A 25,444-nucleotide genomic window follows, 5' to 3' on the forward strand; every position below is an offset into this window, starting at 1 on the left:
CAGTTCATTCAGCATGCAGCGTTCCCACACGTGAGGCCCGCATTAGCTGCTATCGACTGCCTGCTTTAACAAATACTCCCTGTTTTGAAGTTTTTCCTCTCTGCTTGGTCCTTGCTGGAGTTTCTCAGATTCGTGGCTTTGCTCATGACCTTCTTACAGCTGCATGTCCCGTGGGTGTGGGCCAAACCCCTGTAAATTCTTGGTTTCCTGAGAAAATGGCTTCTCTCCCTGTATGCAGCCATGGCAGCTGGAGTCGCCCACCCTCCAGCCTGGCTGGACAGGCAGAACAGAGGGCTCGGGAGACTAAAATTTCTCTCCTGCATGGGAACAGTCCATAATGGAGGCAAATCAGTAGAGTTTTATAAAAATTACTTTGCAAAATAAAAGGAGCTAAGTGATGTTATAATTCCTCTAAGGCTTTTAGCTATCATATACAATACTGTTGCAGAGATACCATTCCCTATTAAGTCTTATCAGAGAATTAGTCCAAGAAAAGGACTTATTTCCTCTAAGGTTGTAGGATGTCCTAGGAAGACTGACATTGCATTTGGTAGGAAGCAGAATCTGATACATGGAGGCGAGTTTAGCTCTGGGTGTATGCTTCCCTTGGTGGGTCTGAGGCTGCCCATTCTCAGGGCATATTTGCCAGGTTTTCTATAGGTCTGGATGTAATCCAGATGCATGGGTTGATTTTCATGATTGAAGCTAGTGTGCATATGGCTGTAAATAACTGTTTATGTTCAACACAACGAGTGAAGGGTTGGAAATGGAGCCGTAGAGATTTTGGCCCGTGTGGCTTAGGGGTGGGATTGGGTATTTGACAGCGCTGGAGAGTTAATGGTAGGTGGTAGGGTAAATGGTACTGTAAATACTGTGTCATGGGGTACCCAAGAGACAGTGAGGTGAACCTGGGGCTAGTGTGGGATCCTCATTTTTTTTTGTGCCTGATGTTGCTCTTACTGCAGCTGTTGCCTTCCCCTGGATCAGGGGTTCTCAGTGTCCAGCTCAAAGACCAAATGTGGCCCATGGAGTCATTGCATCTGGCTTGTGGGGCAGGAAATTTGGTGGTGGGGGAATGATGTTCATTAATACAGTCACCCTCCTCCTGCCAGTTCCCAAACTCACAAGTGCTGCACTGCTGGTTGCAGCTGAGCCATGCCCCCTCCCTTCCATATGGATTGGGGTCAGGCCATGCCTGCTTTCCCACCCGCTTTGGGCTGGGTTGAGGCCAGGCCATGCCCCTTTTCCCCTGCAGATCCAGGTTCCCTCTGCATAGTCAGATGGTGCCCACCACGCTGGCCCTGATGCTGGATTGGGACTACTGGTGGGATCCAGTCTGTGGGCAGATGGGGCACCACTCATGTGGCCCCCATGGAAAAGGCTGAGCACCCCTTTTCCTAGATGGTCTTTACCTGCTTGGATCCAGCAAAGGAGATATACAGGTGCCGTGAGAGCTGCTGGCAGGTGGGAAAAGGCATTGCAGGTTGTGGGCGACATCTTATCTGGGTTGGAGTGGGCTGAGACGCAGGTTGTAGCATGGGATTTTGTGTGACCTGAATGTTGCCTGTTCTGAACTCCCAGGCTAGCCACAAGGTATGGTTTATTTGCAAAGCAGGAAGACAATAAGTGTCTTTTTCCTTGCAGGGAAGTTGTTGGAGGGAGATTCTGTGGAGCTGAGCTGCAGCGCTGGCCCTGCCAAGGTGATCCTAGAGCCCAGCCAAGCCGTGGTGTTGGACTGTAACCTGGCCCCCGCTGAGCAGTTTATCAACATCACTTGGAAGAAGAATGGCTTTCCATTAGTGGAGCAGGAGCATCTCCAGGTGCTTCCAAATGGATCACTCTTCATCTCATCCCAGGCTGCTGCTAAGGAGAGTAAATATCCTGAAAGGACTGGCGCTGAGGGTAATTACTCCTGCGTGTCCCAGGGCTCTTTAGGGGCTGTCATTAGTCAAACGGCTGTCGTACGATTTCCAAGTAAGTGGGGTTTTTTGTTTTGTTTGTGGTATTGATACAGAATATCAATGTGTGAGAAAACGCATCAGTATCTTCCTGGCTCGGAAGCTTGAAACAAATCGCCTTTGAAAATGGATTTTCTTTCAGGGCATGCGTGATTATCTATGAAATGAGACGCAACATGTCTTTCCCCAGTTAACTGTTCATTTCTGAGGGAACTTGTCCAGAGAAGCAGGAATCACTTGGAGCCCGAGCCCTGCTGTTCACAGAGAGCCAGCACTTCCCTCCATGACTCGATCTCACCAAGTCGTTTGTCTCGGGCCGTGCTTTCAGCAGGCAGCCGGCCTTCTGTTCCCATCCTCGCTGGGAAAGGTTTAATAAGAACTGTGTGGGCAGCTCCTTACTGTGTGAGATCTGGCACTGGTCCAGCGGAGCTGCACCTGTTCACACCAGCTGAGCCTCCAGGCCTCTGCTTTCTGGCATTTCCTCCATGACACAAAGCTGTCTCGTCCTTCACTACATGCCTTTCTTCTTTGGTTGCCTCTCTCAGTGGTGCGTGGCTATTCCCCAGCATTTCCCTATTCTATACCTGTCCACTGGACCACTGTCCTAAGGGAGGATGCTTCAACCCACATCATTACTGAGAGTAGCAGGAAGGATCTCTGCTATTGCTCAGGTGGTGGTGGTGCTTTCTGTGATGTGGGATGCCTGGAATTGCACTGGCACCGCTCTGTGTCTTATTGTGGTCATTCACCAGGCTGAGATTCCAGCTGCTAAGCTAAGAGGTGAGGGGCTCTGCTCCCAGTACCCTGAAGTTGTCTGGTTTTGCAATGTAGCAGTACTTTTTTAGGACATGGAAAGCAGAGGCAACTCCTTCACGTTCCAGGTTGCTGGCACGTGAAGAGCAATAGGGGAAAAGGAGCATTGTAAAATGCACCGGGCCCCAATAGATGACGCTGGGTTTCCATTAAATAAGGGCCTCAGCTAGCCGAGTGGTGTCTTGGGTCTATCTAATATGGGGATGTGGAATGACAAGGCCCTGGTAATAAGTGATGGGCATTTTGTTGGCTGTTATCAGGGACTGACCTGATGCTAAAGGCGTGTGTTGCTAGAGCTGGAGATGGAAGCTGTCCCACTCAGCTCCTCTGGATTGAGCAGAGAGGGTTATGTGTGTCTGTCTGAGCTGAGAGGGTGGCAGGGGTGAGTTACCCACAGCAGCCAGTGTTTGCAGAAGGCTTTTGTGGGGCACCATGGAGAGGGAGAAGGATCTGAATCTCACAAAAGGCCAGTAAAAAATGTTCATGGCACAAGCACCAACCAAAAACTTTCTGAGAACCAAATATTCTCTGCTTCCCACCATTTGTAATGGCACGGGGCTAGATGGCATCCTCAGGTTACATGCGGACAAGGGATGGTTGCACCAGCTCCCTCAGTCACGTGGCAGAACAGGTCAGTGAGCCCAAGGCTGGTCAACGTGTGGAGAACTGGAGCCAGCAGTGCAGGAGCGGGTCAGGGCCAGGACCCATTGCCCTCATATTCACCTTGCAAGTGAGGGGAGGGAGATGTCATGCAGCTAGAGGATGTACAGAGGAGGAAATCCCATTAAAATAAGGGGTTCCCTTGGGTTGGAGAATGGTCACCAGGAAAACTGGCTTAGGGGACAGGCTTTGCAGCACTGTATGAGATGGATTGAATTGTGCAAAAGGGTTAATAAAGAGAAAAGCAGAACCTGTAGCATTGTTGTTGTTCCTTGTTTGACAGCTCCCGCCTCCACACAGCCTGCGCGATATGGCTCAGTGAGGCTTTGATAAATAATGGAGAGAAACCAACTGGCACTTCTGCAAAATAGGCAGTAAAATCACTGCAGCCGTCCTTGCCTGCGCGGTTCACTGCGAGTAACACAGCTAAAACGTACGCAGCAAACAATGCAGAGTTTGTCAGTGAGAGCTGAGCTCTGCTCTAAATTTGTCTGCTGCTGATAGGAGTCCTGCAAAATCAGAGAACCTGGCTTGCCTTTGGTGTTTTTTCAGGGTTAACCTGGACTGGATTATTCTTTGAGTTGTTCTTCATCCTGAATAGTTTTTTCCCCGTAATTTGTGTCAGACATTAACCCAACAGTGAGCAAGAGAGAGACTGCATGCATCCATGTGTGTGCACAATGGACTTGTGATTTTGCAGCTTGACAGGGCCAGAAGCTCAAATGTGCTCTTTAAATGACTCAACTTCAAATAGATGCCCCTTCTGCGTGGAGGTTTGCCACGCACCGTTTGGCATGCACTATTTGTATTGGGATCGTGTCCAAAGGCCGCAATTACAGCTGAGATTCTACTGAGCTAAATGCTGTACAAATGCACAGGAAATGCAAACCATGCACCACAAATTGCAAGCAACTTGCAGCAGTTGCAGTGGCTATGTGTGCTGTGTGCCAGGCCTGACTGGGAAGGAACCAAGAACCTCTGGCTCTTGAAAGCAGGAGTTTCTGCCGACTAAATGGGATAAAAGCCTCTACTCTCAGCCTCACATTTTCTGTTTATGGCCATGTCACCACAGGAGGAGGAAGGAGCTTCATAGTAAGAATGGGTTACATGTGCAAGATTTTAGAGCCGCTGTTTATGACGCAGGGTATGGATTTGCTGAGTGCAGTGGGTTCCTGTAGAGAGTCGAGGTGTGGAGTGCCTTGCAGCTTTGGGCCCAGGTTGCTTATTGAATGACTCATAAAGCAGCCCAAATAAGTCTATGGACACAAAGGTTGGACTTGAATATGTAAGGAGCAGGCTAGTGTGGGAAGCAGGCACTTCCCTTTGAAGAGGGAGGCTGTTGTTAGTGGATCAACATCTCCTTGATGATGAGGGAGGCTGTTGTTAGTGGATCAACATCTCCTTGAGTCAGTCTGGGCCCAAAGCAGAAGAAGGGAGGTGGAGGGTGGGAAGAAGGAGCCCTGCTTGTTACAGGCGGATCAGCAAGTCTTGGTTGTGCCAGGTGTATTCCCAAATGCTAGAAAACAAAAAGGTGAGCCTAATTTAGTCCCCGCTTCTTTCTATTCAGTAAACACACTTTGGAAGGAAGAAGGATGCCTTGGCTTTCAGAGCTGCTCAGATCCTCCCAAGCTGTTTCCTTTGTATTTTTTTTAAGGGCTAAAAACTTTTTCCTTCTTATCAGGTTATTAAAATAATTCAGCAAGATCTAGATGATGGTCCTGCATGAAAATAGGAACATCTCTTTAATTACAGCCTCAGGAGGCAGTGCCAAGATGCTGTGATTAGAAGCAGATACTCTTCCATGAGTTAGAGCAGGGTGGCACCCGATTTGGCATTGCTCAGTAACTTGTTCCTGGTAGTAAGTTACAGTAAGTTGATCGCTGTCCTTTGAAACAGAGGAATGAAGGTTTACAGTAGCAAATGACTTGTATGTGTTGACAGCAGCCACATGCTCTCTCCTCTTCCTTTCACCCAATGTATTCCTCATCTCCATGTAGACGTAAATGTGGGGTCAGTCTGAGCAGAACTGGTCCACTCGACCAGGTGACTTTGATGGCCCATGCAGCAATGCACCTGCTTAACAAAACACGGGTGGCTGGAAAGACCGAAAGGCCACGTTTTCTGAGAGTGCATAACTGTAGTGTGTGCCTGGGTCTCAGCTGTGCTGGGAGAATGCAGTAAGCTGTGCTGAAAAAGTCACTTAAATCGATGCATGCTGTGGGGTTTATCCTTGCTTTGGGACCAGCTGCTGGGCACAAGTGTTGGGCTCCAAGTGTGCCCTCCTTTTTGTAATGTGGCTTTGGGCTTGGGTTCTGGCATTCTGGGAGGGCCTGCCCATGTGATGTTGACAACTGAAACAACAGCTTTCTGCAAGGAACAAGAGAGCTGGGGCTTTTCAAAAGGCAGTGGCTGCGTCATGGCCAGGGTGGATTTGATTTGAATCAGATCAGTTCAAATTATGATTTAAATCACTGGTCAGGAAGCCTTGATTTAATCAGTGCTTTCTACAAAAAGTGCATTCTTGTTATTTGTTGTCCTTTATTCATTTAACTTCTTTAAACTGCACTTTTACAAAGAGGTAAGGGCTCAAGTGAGTGTACACAAACTTGCAGAAAGACAAGAGGGCTGCTGGGTGGGTAATCACTGATCAAGTTTGTTATCTCTCATCTCCATACCCTGCTGTTAACAAGGATGTGATCTCTAGAGAGATGAATCCAGTTTGAGAACTGAAACTAAGCATCACAGAGATGCTTAATGGGATCTTCTAGGCTGAGCACTGAGTCCCATTGGGTAGAGTGGTTTTCTTTAATCTTTACTAATCTGTAGGAGCAGCATCTGGGAACCCAATAAGATTGGGCCCCTAATATAGTCCATGGCCTGTTGTGTCCTATTTATAGAACTTTTAAATACGTTACATGAATATATAGTTTCAAATAGTATATTATTAGAAGTTATGATCCCTATTCCACAATATCTCTTGAGCTTTAACGTATCTTAAATGAAAACTATATATACGTTTATTATTTTAAAGAAGCATCTTAAAAAAATCCCCATGATTAAATTTTAAAAAATTGATGATAAAAATTTATTTTTTTATTTTTTTATTTTTTTTCTACCCTGATCATGGTGAGCTTTTAAAAACAGAGGGAGGCCTCTCCGGGAAGGCCTTTGTAGACCAGTGACTGAAGAGTTTGGAGGCTGCTCTGCAGATTTCCACACCGCAGACTCGGGGTTGACTTGCCCCGACTGCTGCAGTGTTGCAAAGTTAGCTCACGTGGTGGAGGTAGTGACTGTGTGGCTGGGGTGTAGTTGGTCCTATTAGAAATATTGCCAAGCAAACCTTGCTGCCTGTGTTACACTTGGTAGCAGCAGAGCAAGGGCTTGTACTTTGTCAGGAGAAGATGCATGAGAAGTATCCACGCTGGCAATGACGGCACACCGAGAGCCTTATCGGACATGATGCTGTCCTCAGGCGCCCAGCGGAGTCTATTAAGGTGCTGTGGGAAGTAGCCGAGAGAGATGTAATGGATTGCAGGCTCAAGATTTACTTTCCTGAGGTGCAGTGGGGCCGAACAAACTCAGGCTTTGCTTTTCTCTTCGAGGCTCTTTGGCCCAACATCAGCAGCTGCTTATGGTGTCATGGAAGCTTCTTAATTCACAAGCTGGCTGCGCTGAGCTGTTCCTGCTAGCATGACCCGGACTTTAGTTTTGCAGACATAGGTGTGGTCTGATCAGATCTTGGTCTATCAGCATTATCCGCAGCATCAGAGCCAGCATGCTCCCATCCTCTCATGGGAGGTGGCAGGCAGGGCCTAATACCCTGATTCATGCCTTTCTGGGTCAGATGCCCACGTTTGACTGTTGGGCCCCCTTACACTCCCAGAAAGAAAAGAGAAAGCCATGAAGGCCATTTGGAGCCTAAATGAGGTTCCTAGGCCTCATATAGTTTTGAACTAAACAACTCAACCAGGTCTCGACTTGGAAGGGTGTGGGCAGTGGGGTCCCGCAGGGTTCGGTCCTTGGACCGATACTCTTTAATGTCTTCATCAGTGACTTGGACGTGGGAGTGAAATGTACTCTGTCCAAGTTTGCAGATGACACAAAGCTATGGGGAGAAGTGGACACGCCGGAGGGCAGGGAACAGCTGCAGGCAGACCTGGATAGGCTGGACAAGTGGGCAGAAAACAACAGGATGCAGTTCAACAAGGAGAAATGCAAAGTGCTGCACCTAGGGAGGAAAAATGTCCAGCACACCTACAGCCTAGGGAATGACCTGCTGGGTGGCACAGAGGTGGAAAGGGATCTTGGAGTCCTAGTGGACTCCAAGATGAACATGAGTCGGCAGTGTGACGAAGCCATCAGAAAAGCCAATGGCACTTTATCGTTCATCAGCAGATGCATGACAAATAGGTCCAGGGAGGTGATACTTCCCCTCTATAGCGCGTTGGTCAGACCGCAGTTGGAGTACTGCGTGCAATTCTGGGCGCCACACTTCAAGAAGGATGCGGATAACCTGGAGAGGGTACAGCGAAGGGCAACTCGTATGGTCAAGGGCCTGCAGACCAAGCCCTACGAGGAGAGACTAGAGAAACTGGACCTTTTCAGCCTCCGCAAGAGAAGGTTGAGAGGCGACCTTGTGGCTGCCTATAAGTTCATCACGGGGGCACAGAAGGGAATTGGTGAGTATTTATTCACCAAGGCGCCCCCGGGGGTTACACGAAATAATGGCCACAAGCTAGCAGAGAGCAGATTTAGACTGGACATTAGGAAGAACTTCTTCACAGTTCGAGTGGCCAAGGTCTGGAACGGGCTCCCAAGGGAGGTGGTGCTCTCCCCTACCCTGGGGGTCTTCAAGAGGAGGTTAGATGAGTATCTAGCTGGGGTCATCTAGACCCAGCACTCTTTCCTGCTTATGCAGGGGGTCGGACTTGATGATCTATTAAGGTCCCTTCCGACCCTAACATCTATGAACCTTGCTACAGCTGTTTTATGATATATCAGTGACCATTGCCCCTAGTATTCAGCACATGTGATCTGATGCAAAGTGAGGAATATAAAAAGGGGAGCTGGGGGGTGTGGGGTCCCAGTCAGATACACAAGGGGAATCCATTCCAAATGCAGGTGAGAATTTGAGAGCTTGGTTTTGCTTCTGGCTGAGATTACCAGCACTGGCCCTCATGGAGGAGGGAACAGGAATGGAAACGGGCTAGGATAATTGTAGGACAGTAAGAAAAGGGTAAAAGAAGAGGGAAAGAAAAGGCTGTAACAAGCAGGAATGGGAGCACAGAGAATCAGCCTGAATAATTCAAGGACAGTTGGTGTCAACTCCGTGTTAAAGCTTCAGGTCTTCAGTGCTGGATATAAGTATTCACAAGGAGATGCCCCATCTTGGGCATGGCAGAGGCTGTCCCTCATGCCTCATGTCCACTCCTTTTCTGACCCACAGAGTTTTCTCCAGCAGTGTAGTTTGGCCTAGGGTTGCCTGGAAGTTTTTGATAGACATGCCAACCCCTTCGCTTCCTTCCTCCCCTCCCAAAATAAACCCTTTTGAAACACACGTGTGTCTGCTTTCTTTGGAAAAGGTTGAGTTGTCATAAACCCTCCCCCCAAAAGGTCAAACTTTCTGCACAGAAGGTGGCCTTGCTCTGACCTGCTCTAATTCCTTCCTGTCATGTGGTAACTTCCTTAGAAAGTCAAAAGAGAAATCCCTCCTGTGTTGAGTGAGTACAATAAACCTCTAGTCATCGAGTAGTTAGCAACACCAGAGAAATCTGGTCCCTCAGGACAGTTGGCTTCTGATACAGGCCAGACTTGAATGTGCCGGGCTGGGCACACATCCAGACTATCTTAATGATGTTCATTTCCAGAGCTCACTTTATTTTTACTTGCAGAGCGATTGCCCTTACTGGATTGAATGATACTGGAGATGTTCTGGCCGTGTTCTCAAGTGGCATCTCTGGGAAGGGGGTTTTCAAGCTGTAGGCATTGTTCTCCTCCCTTGAAGAAACGTCAGCTACTGCAGAAGGAGAGGTCGATCTGGCAAGGTGCTGAGTGTCTCCAGCCTGGTGCTGAGCACCCTGTTGTAATGGGGCAGCTTCCCTCTTGATGAGCCTAGAGGCAGCCCCCCCACTTTGATTATAAGACCCAGCTGGGAAGGGGAGGGCTGGGGTTTGCTATAGTGGCCTGAGAGTGGTTCAGTTGAGGCTTGCTGGGGGCTCCTTTTGCGTTGCACCGATGGTCTTTTTGTCCACATCCATGCACTGTGCTGTGATGGCACTCTGGTTGCAGTGTCCCCCTTTCCTGGGCTCATAAGTTTGCATGTAAGTCTTCATTCCAGTCGGAGAACAAAATCTATCCTCTTTGCAAGCATCTTGATCAAAGCAAGAGCCTGAGGTAGGAACGATGGGTGGTGGTGGAGGCTGATGGGGTGCCTGGAAGTTTTGTTGGCGGGGAGGATCATGGCTGGTTTTTCTCAGGAACAGTTCACCAGCCTGCCAGACTAAAGTGCTCCCAGGGGGTGTCTCGGGAGCAGCGCTGTCCAGTGTCTCCTTGTTACCTTCAGCTACAAAATTAAAGATAGTGGAGAAGGCTTAAGGACATCAGAAACATGGTTGAGATGGGATCTACTAGTGCCTCTACAGAAAGCATCTCTTCAAATGATTGGAACCAGGGCATGAAGTGGAAGGGCTGTCAATGAAGAGGAATACAAAGCTGTGATGCCTGCTGTAATGGACCTTCTTGCGAGCGATTGGAACGGATGCCAGCGAGTGCTCGGATACACCTGGAAAGCATTGCAGATGGTGTTGATGGCACACAAAGCATGTGAGAGGACCTTAGAGAGTTTAAACACACAGGCAGGACATAATGGAGTCTGTTCTACCTTTGATGTCCAAGTCGGTGACTTTCTGAGCACCTTGTGAGGACAGGCCTTCAGATGGGCTTGCACAGAGGTTAGTGAGGGCAGAATGTGGCCTAGCATCTCCTGCCTGGAGGCCCTGAAGGAGGAGCAGTTGCTGGTAATGGAAGGGTCTCTGTCTGATCTCGGAGGGAGAGTTCGAGGCACAGGGTTGTAACAGCTGCCTGTCAAAATGACTAGGCTCTTATGGTCCCTCTTGATGCGAGGGCTGCCCCAAGAGGTGACTTTCCATCTATAAATGGAAGGGAGATGAAAGGGAAAGCTGCTCACCCCAAGCTGGCGTGCATTTCAGTCCCAGGAAAAGAAAAGCTGAGATCGGAGACATGAAACCTCTCTCTTCAGCTTCCTGGAATAAATTCCTCTGCATTCAGAAATGGTTTCCAGAGTTATTTTAAGGACATGAGCCCTGATAAATGACCATTCTTTAACTTAAACACTATGCTGGGTTAGAAAATAGCAGAAATGCAATGATATTTTCCACTCCTATAGCTCCTCTCATGCAGTGATCTTGCCGATGCTAGTAATTGCAGCTTCCTAGCATGCAGTAGGAGGTCCATTATTCCCATTTAGCTCTGGGGAAACTGAGGCACGGGTTATTTTGGTGTTACCCAAAATCTGTGGACCCCAGATTTCCTGACGTGAAAATGTGTTTATCTGGCTGGGTAAGATCCTCCTGTAGAAGGATAAGGACATCCCAGTCCTGCAGAGCACGGACTTAGCCCTACCATCTGTGAGTGACCTTATCGGAACCAACGGGTGTACTCGCAACATGGATTCTCTGCAGGGGTTGGTTCCTTGAGAGTTTGGTTATAATCTTAGGCTTTTCTTTTCTTTTTTTTTTTTTTTTTTGCTTAAAAATATATGAGGTGGGTCTTGGTCCAGAAACCACTCCCTCCTCCTCTTCTTTTCCTTTCCTTAGACATTTGTAGTGTTGAATACCTCGGAGCTACATTTGATGAACTAAATGAACGGCTGGGCTCACAAAATGCCTGGCACTGGACACCGAGGGAGCTGTGGCAGCTGGAGATGAGAAATCCAGCATCCACGCTGCATTGTCCAGGGAACCTTGCTTGAATTGCCTGTCTGCCTCCCAGCTGTCTCTGGCCTGGCTTTTTGTTCTTCCTTAGATTCTGGGCGTGAAGAAGCCACACAGAACAGAGGTCATGGATTTTCAGGCTCAAACGGGATTGCTGTCATCACCCCTGCATAACAGGCCTTATGCTTCACCCTGGCCTGACTCCAGTTGCTTGGGGCTGAATGAGAGCATCTCTTTTAGAGGAAAGCGCCGCATGTGAGTGAAGGGCTGAGCGCTGAAGAATCCCGGGCATCCTTTGTGTTCTCCCAGAGCTTCAGCGCCCTCGCTACTAAATCCTTACACTGCCCGGGAGGGTGTGATCTAGTGCTCCATGACGGCAGGGCCATGGGGGAATATGATCTCAGAAAGCAGGGGCTCAGCTCCCAGTTCCCCACGGTTGTGCTTCCACGTTTTCAAAGTTTTTGTTTGTTTGTCTTTTTTTAAGAATATGGGCAGTGACTTCACCTCTCCCACCCCCCATGCACATGTTCGGAGTGGCACCAGGCAGCTTCCGAATTCAGCCACATTCCCTGCGAGTGTGTTCCTATGTGTATTTTAGTACCCTCTGCTTGGGGTGGGGCGGGGGGCTGCTGCTGCATTGAGCTTTTGCACCTGACTTGGCGTGTTGGCCCCTGAACACAGAGCAAGGGGGGCTGATAAACGAAACGCATCCCTCGGCTTGTTTGGTTTAGCGGGCCAGCGAGAAGCATTGGCTCCATTAGCATTCAGCTCGCGTGAAAGGAGTATTCCAGGGCGCAACGGGAAGAGCGCTGCTGCGTTTTATCAGAAGCTGTTTACATGCAGATGGAATCATTCCTCATCCTGATTGCATCAGGCACGGCTGATTAATATCAGGTGATAGAGCAGGGCTCGTTTGGAGAGCGAGAGCAAGGCAGCCCGCAGTCTGATGCTGCTTGGAAAGGGTGCGTTTACTTCCCTGGCTGGATCGCTGTGGATGCAGGCTATACCAGCACCCAGAAGTCATAAAGCATCACTCGGTCTCCGAGGGCTACTCATGTTTTCATGAATTCTGTTTCCCAGTGCTGTATGGGAGTTATCTTCACGTGGAGAGGGAGGCCAGGCTCGGCTCTCGTTGAAAGCAATATGACAACTCTTTAAGTCGGCAAGGGCCCCGAGGGAGTTGCTCAGAGTGGTGTGTCAAGTCTGCAGCAGAGCCAGGGATAAAACTTTCCTCCGGGTTGAGATCCTCCTGTCAGCATGTTGCAGTGTGTATTTCACTTCCATATTGTGCTTGCAGTAGCAGGCCAGCCAGGCCACAAGTCCTCCTGCCTAAGCAGTGACAATCCTTTGAACTGGTTCCTGGAAAGAAAGCAAGAGACTCAGATGGACCCATCAGGGCAGACAGCCTGTCTCAATAGGCAGATGTGAGAGGGAGGAGGGCTGGAAGGTATGAGCAGGACTGGCCAGGTGATAGGGAATGCAGAGCACCTGGGAAAGGACCTTGCATGGCTTTTTCTTAGCTCAGGGGATTGGTAGAAGAGAAGCGGATGTTGTACAAAGCCCTCGTTTCCTTTGTAGAGTCAGGAGAGACTCAGAAGGAAAGAGGAAACCCTTGTAACGCACTTAATTGTGCAGTGCTGAACCCCAGGGGAAATTTCTTCCTGACCCTCAGTTGCCGAGCTGATTATACCCCCTGAAGCATGGGTATTGATTTGTGTCCTGGCTGCTGTAACTGCAGCAGCTGCCGCTTTTGTTTATAAATGTCTAATCCGTTTTTGGATGTCAGTAAAGCTCAGTGATACCCGGCTGCAGGGAGTCACGCACTTTGATTGCGTGTTGCATTTAAGAATAATAATAAAAAGCCCATACCTGTTTTCCTTGTAGGGCTTAAATTTTCATTAATTCAATTAATTTAATTTTATTAAACACTCCTTAATTACTCCTCTGGTTTGGGAAGGAGTGACCAGGAAGTTCTGTCTGGCTTTCTCTGTACCTGGCTGCTCGGTAAATTGCTTCTGAAACTGGTGTATTGATGGCGGTTACGTCGACCCTGCAGCAGTGGAAAAGGTTCTGGCCAGGTGAAATACATGGGCGAAACACAGGAGTGCTGATAAAGAGCTTATCTTTATTTTCTGCCTGAGTTGGGGGCATTAGCATAACTAGTGGTAGGCACACAGCACCAGTGCTGGGCAGTGACTTAGAGGGGGCACAATAATGGTAGCTACTGCCTCTGGCCCCGTCGCCATTGCTACCAGGAAGCAGAAATTGGTCATTATGTCTTCGGTCAGGGATGTAGAAGGCCCCACGTGCATGTGACAGGCCGGAAATCCACTGATACCTGTGGTTCCTGTCACAAGTGAGACCAGGGTAAGCTTGCATCGGTTTGTCATGTAAATAGATGTTTAGTCAGTCAGTTAGATTTGCAGATTTCTCGGAGGCCCTCAGTACTCCTGAGCACGACTCTCCAGTGTGCGATCTGTGCTGAGGGAAGGCATGTCTCCCTACCTGTTAATAATCACACTTGCCAATGTGTTAAAGCTGTTAATTTACCTTAAACGTTTTGTGTGAGGGAGGATCTGCACAATTACAGTAATTGTAGCTGTCAAGGGGAGATGTTTGCTGTGTCTGGAAAGATTGGCGTTGTATCACGTTTCTGCCGGCGGTAGCTGAAAATGAATGTCGGAATGACATGTTATATTATGACTGTTGGACAGGCATGATACGTGTTCCCGGTGTTGTGCTGGGAGAAGCACCTGAGCTGCAGTAGAAGGAGAAATGCACTCGCTTATACTGCAGGGTTTAGCTGGCCAGAGGTTGTAGCAGTTGTCATTCAATTCAGTGTCCTGACATTTTTAGATGGGGATACATGGACTTGGAGTTACTTTTGTTTCCAAAGAGTTGTACAGCATTTATGTGATGGAAAGACCCTGGATCAGCAGCCCAAGGAGCAAAGCCCTCAGGTTAAGTGCTGTGCCAGGTGAATAAGAACAGAAGAATTGCCGCTTCTGGGGTCAGACCCTAGGTCCGTCTTGCCCAGTCCCCTGTGTCACACAGCGGCAGAGCGGATGCTGAAAGGCAGTGAACTGGGTATGACCAAGGTTTTTCCCACTGTTCTTCTCATTTTGTGACCCCTGGTTCTGGAGGGCAGTGCATACCCATTTTTTCCTTTTGCACACCCATCTTCTTTCTCCTGGCCAAATAGCCCTCCAGCCGAAGGGTGTAATGTATTTAGCTCTGCCTGGTTGAACCATGGTGTTTGTGCAGAGATCGTCTCTGACACTTCCAGCTGTTGTGTTGGGTTGGGGGCGGGGGAGATGTAGTTACATTAGGACTTAAGCGAAGATCATAAACTCATTCATAGGCAGGCTGCTAGACAGTTGCCAGATGTTGTTTTCAGTCTCTCCTGACCTGGAAGCAGAAAAGTTCAAAGGCTGTGCATAGCCAGGGGAGATTGGTCTGTGTAATGAAAGCAGGAACTGTGTCTATGAGGCTTAGCTAGGTGGCATGGTCTCGGCTTTGGAGGATGACTCTGGAGAGGCAGGGTATTTTTCTGGCTCTGGCACTGACCTACTATGCGGTCTTCAGCAAATCACTTCACTCTTGGGTGCCTCCATTTCTCCATTTCTCCTGTCCCTCTCCAACCCCATGACCTTTCCAGGAATGCGGCCTCTGGATGGTTTTAAGGAGCACTAAAAATGTTCTGCCCTGTCTGTACTGGGGCAAAACCATCTTTCCCACCAGCTGAAGAGAGCTAGGGAGATCCATTATTAGCACCTGTTGTCAGCAACAGGCTGTTTGCCTGATCTTGATAGGACCTTAAAGTGTGCTGGGATCCCACTCGATTTTATTTGAGATATTTTGGCCCTGATTCAGCAAAGCGTTCTAGTGTGTGCTTAAGATCTGGCAAAGTCAGTGGGACTTAACACTCAAATGCTTGGCTGAATCAGGCTCTTAATTGTTCTTTTTTGTTTGTTTGTTTAAGGAGTTTCCAAGCAAACTTGTTTTTTCAGTTTTTTTTAACTGCACCATAGGAAATTGGTAAAGACTTTGCTACTGCTGTCCTCACATAATGACAGGGAGCACTTTTAACACTCAATAGATACTTGTGTGTCAGACTTCCTAGGCTTAGGGTTTCTTTTGTCTATGTTGCAGGTTAGATCATTTAGTTAGAAAAAGGTAATAATCTTTGAACATGAAAGCACCAGTTGCAATCCAGTATTGGATAACACCCAGTTACGATGCATACACATATTACCCTCTGTACATAATAAAAATCATATCAAATTTTAAACTCTTTTCAGAATGACATGACCCCCTTATGCCCAGTTTTAAATGGCAAAGCTACAGATAAGGTGACAGCTTCACCAAGTGCAACTTTACTGCTTTTACTGATTGAAAACTTCTCTCTCAAGCTCTTGCTTAAAAAAGATCCTTAAAAAAGAAAATTAACAATTTTCTCTCAAGCTTTTTTAGTTTAAATCTCTGTGCTCTCAAGGGAAAGAGGTGCCAGTGGGACAGTTTTCGGTGGAGATGTTAACTGGTTCATAGCTGTGCCATAACAATTTATTTATATAAAAGAATATAACTAAATGCTTTCAGGGCTTTGTAAAATCAGATTCTTCAGAGGTTTTTTTTTTTATGGCGGGAGGGAAAGAGAGATTTGCACAAATAATTTAACTATAATGTCAGTGGATCACAATCTGAATAGTTTTCTTCTTGGATTAGCAATGTAGTTTCATGTTTTCCATGAAGCTAAGACCATTGCTATGCCACACTCCTGCTCTCTGGCATTTATGACCTAGGATTACGAGAAGAATTTACAGGATAGGTTTCCCAGTGCAGGTGGATTAACAGCGGTGCATTTAAAACAAATCCCTGTTCTTTTTACTCAGGGGAATTAAAGCTTTTCCTGCATCCCATTAAGGAGGCCTGTGCATCAAGTTCAGAGTGCCATTGTGTTACTGAGACACACAAGTGCCTCAGTGGCTATAGCCTACCTGCATTGATACTCTGCTGCATCGCCAGTGGCCTTGGGCTTGGCATTCCTTGTGTGCTGCAGAACCGCAGATATACCAGACGGCTGCCATCCGTGGCACTAGTCTTGCTCCACTGAAGTCCAAGGAAATTTTGCCACAGACTTTAGTGGGAAGAAGACTGGGCCCCCAGAGCAAGGGTGAATGAATACTGACCTTGGATGAGACTAGGGGTCCACACAGTAAGACTTATTGCAGAAGCATGTCTCAAGCTGCTTATTCTAAGGGAGGAAAACCTGGAAAAGAAGAAGATTTGGGCAGAGAATAGGTGTGATCACAGCACTCTGCACTGTTCTTAAATGTGCCCATTGCTGCTAAGCAAGAGGGTCTTGGTGGCCACAGGGTGAATCGGCCCCTCAGTAAGAGGAAGGGCAGCACTGCTGTTGGGCTGGAAAGCAGAAGACTGTGATTCAGTTCTTAGCTCTGCTGTCGTCTCTCTGGGTGGCTTTGGGCAAGTTGCTCCATCTATCAGGTGGGGACAGTATTACTCCCTTTTGTTTTATTAAGGGGAAAAAGCAATGTTTGGTAGCAGCTGCTTCTTGCTGTGTGTGTGCATGCGTGTGCGCATTCACACTTACACATAGAACCTGGTTCAATGGGGCCATGACCTTGGCGGTGGCCTTCAAGTGCCACACTTGCACATGCTATGCTTGGCCCTTGGCATTGAAGGAGGGGGGGGTATTTATCTTTCTCTATACAGAGCTTGGGGCTCCCCTAGGAGCAAGCCTGGAGCTCAGATCCACTTGTCTATCCAGAAAGGGGGCTTGTCCCCATTTCTCTGCTGGCACTCCCTGCCCTTTCTAAAGCGTGGTCTGGGTCTCACAGGGGTGACTGGAGTTGGAGGGCCAGTTCAACAAAGCAGTGGGAGAAGTGGATGGATGGATTGGTTGTGGCCACAGACGTGAGGCCAGTCTTCAGTTTCCACTTTTAACGTGTCTGCCTGTTAATGTGCTCAGGACTGTGAAGGGCATGGCCATAGGTGTGTCAGAGGGCAGTTAAGAATTGCACTTGCCAGCTGGGCTACTCAGTGAGGTCAAGTTGCAAGTGAAGAGGAGCCCTTTAGCTTGCTCAGTGCAACAGGTTGACCTGGGTTAGGCATTTCAGAACGTTAACTTTTTCTCCTTCCTTTTTTTCCAGCATTATCACGGTTTTTCCAGCAGCCCGAGTCACAGACAGTGGAAGAAAATGGCATGGCCCGGTTTGAGTGCCGCATTGAAGGGCTGCCCGTCCCAAGCATCACCTGGGAGAAGGATCAGGTGGCTCTTCTGACAGAGTCCAGGTAAGTGGCTGGGAATTCGGTTTCCTTGAGTTCATTTAAAAACAAAAACAAAACCCAACTTACTAAAACACTAAGAAGATGACAGTCCTTCCTAGTGTTCCTTGAACCAACAGAAAGATATCCTTAAAATTAATTAAGGAAAATGGAAATAAACAAATCGACCAACTAACTCTTAGTCATTCTTCCCCTGCATCATTTAGCATATTGGATTTAGTGTGCAAGCTATAAAAGGTAATTTTCTGAAAACAAAACCAGGAATTGCCTAAGAAGCAACATAATTGCACAGGACATTCAGTACAAGTTGTCCACTCATCAGTCTCAAAATGGACTGCCTTATGACATTTTGTCAGCATCTTCTGGTCGTATCTTGCCCATCCAGAGAGTTTGGTGGTCGCTTGGGCCCTGTATACGTAGAAAGCGGATGGTGGATGCTTGAGGGATTGGCCCAAAGGTGACGAAAGGTGCAGAGGTCCCAAGGGAAGTGAGCCTTTCCGTATTCTGACACTGGGCTCCAATCCTGTGCACATGTAAGTGGGAGCTGAACTGCACCGCAGGGAGGCTCCTCAGAGTTGGGCAAGAGAAGCAGGGGTGGGTGTAGGCCTTTCTTGGATTGAGGCCTATGGTGGTATTGATAATGGGTCTCCTTCTCACAGGCCTGGTATAGTTGACACTGAGTCATTCCCCTTGGCTCCTCAGGAGTTCATTGACTTGGGTGGCATGGATTTCCTGCTTGGGAAATGAGAGATCCATCTGCACTGTTCCTTTTTCTGAGTGAACGTATGTCTGGGCGGGGAGAGGAGACAAAGACAGAGGCTGTTCCCTGGCCTGTAGACTTGACTGCTGTCTGTGGGTCAGATGATGATGCTGTCCTTTAGCCCCTACAGATTCAGCAGCTGTGGTTTGAGTTTCTGCAGGAAAAGCTGGTCCTTCCCAGGGACAGCTAGCATGCGGGAGGGAAGGAGGGGAAGGAAAAAGTACCAAGATTGAGAAATAATTTCGACACAAAGGCTGTTTTTGTCAGAATAGCTGTTTATATCCTTGAGGCTGATATGCGGTGATCTGAAGGTTTGTGGGAGGCTGGTGCTTTGTATGAGAAGAAAAATAAGTGTTAAAAAAAAAAAAAAAAAAAGGCAGTGGGTGGGGGGTGGGAGAAGGAGGCATGCCCCAGATAGGGCAATAGCTTTTTAATATGACAGTTCGATGGATGTTGTGAAATAACATGCTTGGAGATTGCTTTCAACATGAGCAGCTTGAAAATTGCTTTCTGTGTAACAGCCAGAGGTAATCTGCACCTGCAGACCTGGCTTTTAAATCATGTTTAGCACATAGAAGATTTCAGGGAGCTTGGCTGTTCTGTTGTTGGCTGTACAAAATGGGCTTGGGAGGGAATAATGTGCATCCAAAGGAGGGTCTGGGTACACAGTGCTCTCCTTGTCTACTCTGCTGTGCCTGCGCATCTCTTGACAAGGCCAGATGCAGCCCAGTCATGGGGGGCTGCGGGCATGCTTTGCGGCATACCTTGACAGCAATGTGCATGGATATCTGTATTGGACACGCAGGCATGCCGTGTTCTGACTTGTGTGTTGAGAGCTGGCAGGATTAGTGGGATATGCAGAATCCGACTCTGGGACTGTGAATCCGACCTATTGGAGAGCATTAAGGTGTCACTATGTTTTATCTCCTTTAGCTGTAGCATAAATGAAAAAAAACCCTTAAAATAGCTCTTGCTGTGATATCAGTTTCTCTTCTTTGACGTTCTAATAGGTCTCTAATGGGTGCCAGTGAGACTGTGGTCTCAGAGGTGTGTTGCAGTGATGATATACGTAAGCCAACCCTTGTCTTCCCTGGGGTTTTATGCCATTACAATTCCCAGCACTGACAGAGCATTTGATTCAAGATATTGCATTATGGAGCAGCCACCGCATTGCTAAGTACCAAGCCCTGCTGAGATCCCATGTGGCTGTTTGCGCTGGGAGATGCTGGGCGGTAGTTTTTCATTGGATAGGTTGCTGCACACAGGAAGGCAAGACTGGTGCTTGCTGTCCTTTTAGAGTTCAGTGCATGGACTCCTGTGTTTTTGGATGTGCTTCCTGGCATTTCTGCTTCTTGGATTCCCCTCTCAAGTGTTTCCAAGCCTCCCACAAGGACCTCTCTGCCCACAAGAGTGCCTAAATACTTTAAAAACAAGGCTTGAAATCCACCGCCGCAGCTTTGAGTTGGTCCAGCTTGTAGAAAGCCATGAAAAGGTGTCGTCTTTCTGAGGGGCTCTCATTGAATGTGGTTTCTCCAGCTCGCGTGCCTCTGAGTTTTGCATCAGAACGTGGGTTAAGGGTTCGCTTTTTGACCCTTTTACCTTTTATTTTGCCTGGTTGTTTCCTCCCCCTTCATGAAACTTTTGGGCTTTTAGTGTTGAGTACTAAGCAAGAATCAGGATGTTGAGTTGTAGGTGAACATTCAGCATGTGCAGGAGCTGTAGGCACTAGCTCCAGGGCAGCGGATACTGAGTTGACTGCAGCTGCTTTCTTGCAAGCCCTGCCCACGGTTGAGTGGCTGCCTGTGTGGCATGGACCCACGGGCCTCAAAGACCAGGAAGCCAGCTAGGCCATGGGCAAAGGGGAAGGGGTTGTCATGCTGCCAGGGATGCAGGCCTAACAGCATGTAATGATGATACCTTTGGGTTCTGAGTCCTGCACCTTTCAGTCGTGATACGCTGCTCTGGGCAGAGGTGGGCCTCTGTTTGGTCGAGGCCGGTGGAGACCATCAAAGAAAGATGTGCTGGGAACAATCTCCTGGCCCCAGCTTAGTTGAGAGCAAGGCTGGTGGGGATGTCAGTGGAGCCGGGATTTTACCCCCGGTGCGTTTTCTGTTTTTCATGGAGATTTGACTTTGGCTCTTTGTTTTTCTCTTCCCTGTAACAACAGTTGTTCTGACAGAGACGATCGTTCTGCTCTTTGTTTGAGAAAAGCATACACCACTGAGAGCCACCCCTTACACTCTGAATCATTAGGCAAACTCAGCTACATTGAAGGGGGGTCCCCCCCCTTCCACTTCTCTTGGATTCTTTTGATGCTTCTCGTTGATCAGCACGACTGCAGTGAGCACAAATAGCTGGAGGCTTTGAGAAGCTTTGGGAAGGAACAAGTGCAGCAAAATCTCTCTCTCGTTCTCCCTGGCTGTTCTTGGGCGAGGAACACTTAGCATATCTTGCATTTCTTTTGGAAATAGCTTCAACAGGATTTGCTCTCCCATGAAGCCCTCCCTGTGCTGCCAAACTCTCAGAAAACATTGTGTTGAACTCTGGAGTGAGTCAGTAGCGGCCTTGCAGGTCCCCCCCAACTTGTACAAAGACATAGAAACTCTGCCCAAATGACTCCTTCACCTCCAGCTACTAGACTATTGCAAGAAACAGTGGTGAGGCTGAGAGAGAACTGAAGATCATCAACATAACTCACCCGCACCTTGTGGTGTGTCACCACTTGACTTGAATCCTGCGTCCTACCTCTCCTCTCTGCGTTGTGAGCCTTTCGGTGTCTGCTGCATGCTCGTGGCGGCCACCAGTAGCCATTATGTGTTTTTAAAATCCCTCCAAGGGTTTTGCAAGCTGGATGGACTGACGCCGAATCTGAACCCTGAGCAGCAAATGATTATGTAATGAATATCAACCATATGCTCTTGGAAATGCAGTTGAGTGCTATATTTGTCTCTGGTAGATGCCTTTCTTGCTGCTTGGAATGCGTTGCTTGTCACTGCGGATGCAAAGAGCAGATGCATGATAAAAATAAACCTCAAGGGACTGGGGACTTTTCCCAGCACGGAGTCAGAGATGCAAATATTTGTCCTGGTACTGCTGCATTTGAACTAGGAGTCCTGACAGCGGCTGCCTAATGGCAGCCCCTCTGGGGCCTGTACAGGCTGGGTAGAAGCTGCTGATCTGGCTCAGATTCCACAGCCTTTACTCTCACGAGTAGGCTGAGAGTAAGACCATGCTGAAGGGTAAGGTTTTCAGGGAGGGGCCCACAGAGGCAGTATCACTTCCGTAGCTGAGCTGTCTTCAGATGCTCTCTGCCACATCCCCACTGTGCCTGCAGATGGGGAGTGTTGATGGATATCTAAATGGCTCGACGGTTCAAGGACCTGTCTCTGTTGTGGGGCTTCAGATATCAAGGGCTTCCCATCAGGGTGTCCTGGGGTGGGCAAGCCCAGCTGAGAAACCAGCCCCTGTGCTTGTCACTGCTCTCTGGTCCACTCCTACAGACTAGTCTTTCTTGTCCATCCGTTCACGGGCTCTCCTCACAACCAAGACATCTGCCAGTCAAAACTTGGTGGTGAAGTTCATAGAGGTTTGTGCCTTGTGTTCACAAAGAGAGAGGCTGCCATCAAGGAATTCAGACAGAAAATAAGGAACTTAGCAGCCACTTGTGCTTTATGCTGATTGCTAATTATCTGCATTATTCAGCACTATACTGCATGAGTTTGTGCTGCAAAACCAGGCATCTATCAGGAGCTGGGTCTCTTAATATATGGAAGCAGAAGTGCTGTAGTGCAGTGGCTCCCAGCTGGTGGGCTGTGTATCACTAGTGATCACTGAGCTTGTTAGAAGCCTTAGGCCAAAAACTGTAAGGAAATAAATGAAGGAGCCTCTTTAGTTCCAAACAAAACTGTCGTCTGTCCAGGAAGCAGAAGGTATTCCTCATGGCTGCTTTCCTCCCTGGTGGTATGTAGCAGGCTAGTAGAGGTGCATCCTGCTCTGTTCCTGTGCAGTTGGGTGCAGGGCTTTCACCTGTCCAGCTAGCTTTTGCTGGGTCTGGCCCACCTGTAGATGCTCGATTGGTCAGCCTCAGCTGCTGAGGTGAGCCCACATGTCTCCTGTCCGAGTGTCCCTATATCTGAAAAGATCCAGGCCCATTCAATGCCATGGCCAAACCTGCCGTCTCATGTGGGCCTGAGATCAAAGAGCCCCTGCACAGCACGCTACCCAAGGGGCAGGAATTGCCTCCTCCATCACCGAGGAACAGCAATTTAAATGACTTTGCCAAGGCTAGGCAACAAACCTGTGGTAGGACTGGGAAGGGAGTTCGTAAGTCTGACTCTCTCAGTCCCTTCTCTAGCCACCAGCCAATGACCCCTTTGGTGACCATTTAAGATGAGTTAGTCGCAGACAATCCTGAGTTTAGCTGTTCTTTTCCTTTCACCCACCCTCCTGTTTCAAACAGCAGGGAATCCTTGAGAGACTTATTTTTCCAAGCAAATTCCCATTTCCATTTGGAGGCGCTTTTAAGAAGATAGCTTCTTACCAGACTCTAATTATCAGTCATTAATAGGAGAAAAAGCAATGGCCTTAGCTTGCAAGGAGACTTTAGGTTGGATGCTAGCAAAAACCTTCTAGCTGTGAGGATGGGTAAGCACTGGAAGAGATTATATGGAGAGCTCCTTTTGTCTCCATCCAGAGCGGGGTGGGCAAAAGTCCATCAGGAGTGGGATAGACATTGCTGATCCTTCCTTGATGCAGAGGGGGTGAAATTGAGGAGCTCTCCAGACCCCTTCCAGCTCTGCTTTTACTAATCGTAGGGTGTTTTGTGTGGATCTGATGTGTGGTCCCCAGCATTCAGCATCCAAGCAGAAAAAGGTGCCTCCCCATTTCTCTGCACTTTCAGAGACGCAAGAAAATCATATCGTCAAAGGTCCTTTTGAAGCAGACCTTTGCTAGGTTGCTGTAGCAGAGTGGCTCCCTGAAATCCTGTCTGGAGAAGATGCCTGGAGTATCTGACACCTTGTTCAGACAAAGGTAGCCAGGACGAGCAGGACAGCTGAGAGTCTCTAGGCAAATAATTTGTCACCTGTCCATACGTACATTAGCCTGTTACTTACATGTGTTCATCAGAAGGCAAGGGAAGCAGGCTCTTCAGAGCCATTCTCAGGAACTGTTATATCCCTCAGTACTGGAACAGCCTGGAAAGCAAGGTGATGAGCCTTGCCAGTAGAGTACATAGCTTTGAGCTGTCTGGATGGTTGGCTTGACTCACTGCCCAGAGGAACCTAAGCTCTGACTCAGCCCCTGTGGATTGTGGAAAGTCCTCTGGTTCAGTAGCACAAGCTGCCTGCACTGCTCATAGAGCCGGGACCTGGATAGTGAGACCTATCGTGGGTAGGCACAGCTGAGAACTTAGCAGGGTTTGGGGCCAGCTGGAGGGAGGAGTGTGGAGTCAGTGCCCTGGGAATGAGCTGGCCCTGGAAACCCAATCTTTCAGGGTTCTCAGCCAGGGGGTTTCGGTGCCTGGCAGGATTGGCCTGTGCAACATTGATGAAGCCCTCTGAATCCTGCATCTCTCACTGTATAACTCGTCGTCGCTTGTCCAACTGTTACCCTCAGTACGATGGGAATCAGGATTCCTTTTCTCAAGTGTAGATCCTCTCCTATGGATCCGAAGACCTGAGGAATCCATTTGCAATGCCAAACAACAACTTTACTGCATGAATTTAGGTCAGCGTGGCATATTCTTACTGGATAAAAGAAGGTGCTCTTTGTGATATCCACATGCAAACTAGTAGGTTTGTCACATACAACACACCCTAGAATAAGAGGCACCTTGCTTTTTACAGGCAGCATGAAGGAAAAAAAACCTCTTTGGAGCAGGTAACTGAGTAGCAGCAGCAAGGGAGCCGAGCCTGCTCTTTGTTATGCTCCCTGTGGATCATGTACAGATTTTACTTAAGCTTCTGCCTGGTAACTGCCAGACACTGCTTTTACCGTATTTTTTGCATATAACGCACACTCAAATTTCCAGCAGCTGGTTGGGGGGGTGCATTTTACATGAGAAAATATAATATATATGCATATGTAGGTCTGTATGCTTGCGTGCTTGTTTATGTATTTTTTAAATAGAACACTTTTAGCAGAAAGGCCTTTGGACTATCTTGAGTCAGGTTTGGTGGTAGTCTGAGGTAGAGCTGAGATTATGGTTGTATGGCTAGGGTAGGGCTGGTGGTTTGGATAGGGCTGATCCTGCCTTCCGCAGGGGGTTGGACTAGATAACCCCTGGGGTCCCTTCCAGCCCCACTTCTCCATGGCTATGAGTAGTCTAGAGAAAGCCAGGTTTACTGCTGCAGTGAATCTGTTGCTGTTAAAGATTTGTTTATTTTACTTTTTTTTAATGCTCTTCTCCTGGGAAGTTAAAAGGTCTCTTGCCTGCGTTTGAGGCCAGGCATGTAGGGATTACACACAGTCCTTTCTCCAGCAGAAGGGAAGGAGGAACTAGAATAACTGCATTCAGGTGGCTGGGATGTGAATCACGTCTGTGGTGTGAAGCAGCCCTGATGGTCTTTACTTGAATTCCCCAGGTTTATAACTCTTCCGAATGGCGTCCTCCAGATTCTGGATGTGCAGGAGAGTGACTCCGGGGCTTACCGCTGCGTAGCGACCAACGCGGCACGGAAACGCTACAGCAGCGATGCTGTCTTGAGCGTGCTTAAAGGTGAGATGCAGCTGGGGTCACCTGGCCGGGCAGGTCTGTGGGGAAGAGTCAGCCTCAGAAGCAGCAGCCAGCTGATGTGAAGCACTGGGGGGTATTCTTTCTCTGCATCACAATGGTCTGGGCTGTAGTAGAGCTAATTTCCCAGGGGTGGCAGGTGGCTGGGACTGTTGGGCTTATTTTAATGGGATGTGTTTGCATCTGTTGCTTCTTAGTGCTCCCTCACATGCTCTGTTTTGTAGGTTACACTCTAAATTTGGGGTGGCGTTTGCACCTTATA

General features: G+C 48.3%; 1 protein-coding gene across 3 annotated transcripts in view; it reads left to right on the plus strand.

Annotated features, from left to right (window-relative positions):
* Positions 1–25,444, plus strand: part of IGDCC4 (immunoglobulin superfamily DCC subclass member 4) — a 147,257-nt gene that overhangs the window by 45,994 nt on the left and 75,819 nt on the right. For all 3 annotated transcript variants that reach the window (XR_009455528.1, XM_059714548.1, XM_059714549.1), the window contains exons 2-4: positions 1,645–1,974; positions 17,554–17,695; positions 25,034–25,167. Coding sequence is in view for 2 of the 3 variants with exons in the window: in XM_059714548.1 (XP_059570531.1) it covers positions 1,645–1,974; positions 17,554–17,695; positions 25,034–25,167 (606 nt within the window). In the remaining variant the exon portion in view is untranslated. The remainder of the gene's footprint in view (positions 1–1,644; positions 1,975–17,553; positions 17,696–25,033; positions 25,168–25,444) is intronic.

This window comes from Alligator mississippiensis, chromosome 11, assembly GCF_030867095.1.
Source record: "Alligator mississippiensis isolate rAllMis1 chromosome 11, rAllMis1, whole genome shotgun sequence".
Lineage (NCBI taxonomy): Eukaryota > Metazoa > Chordata > Crocodylia > Alligatoridae > Alligator > Alligator mississippiensis.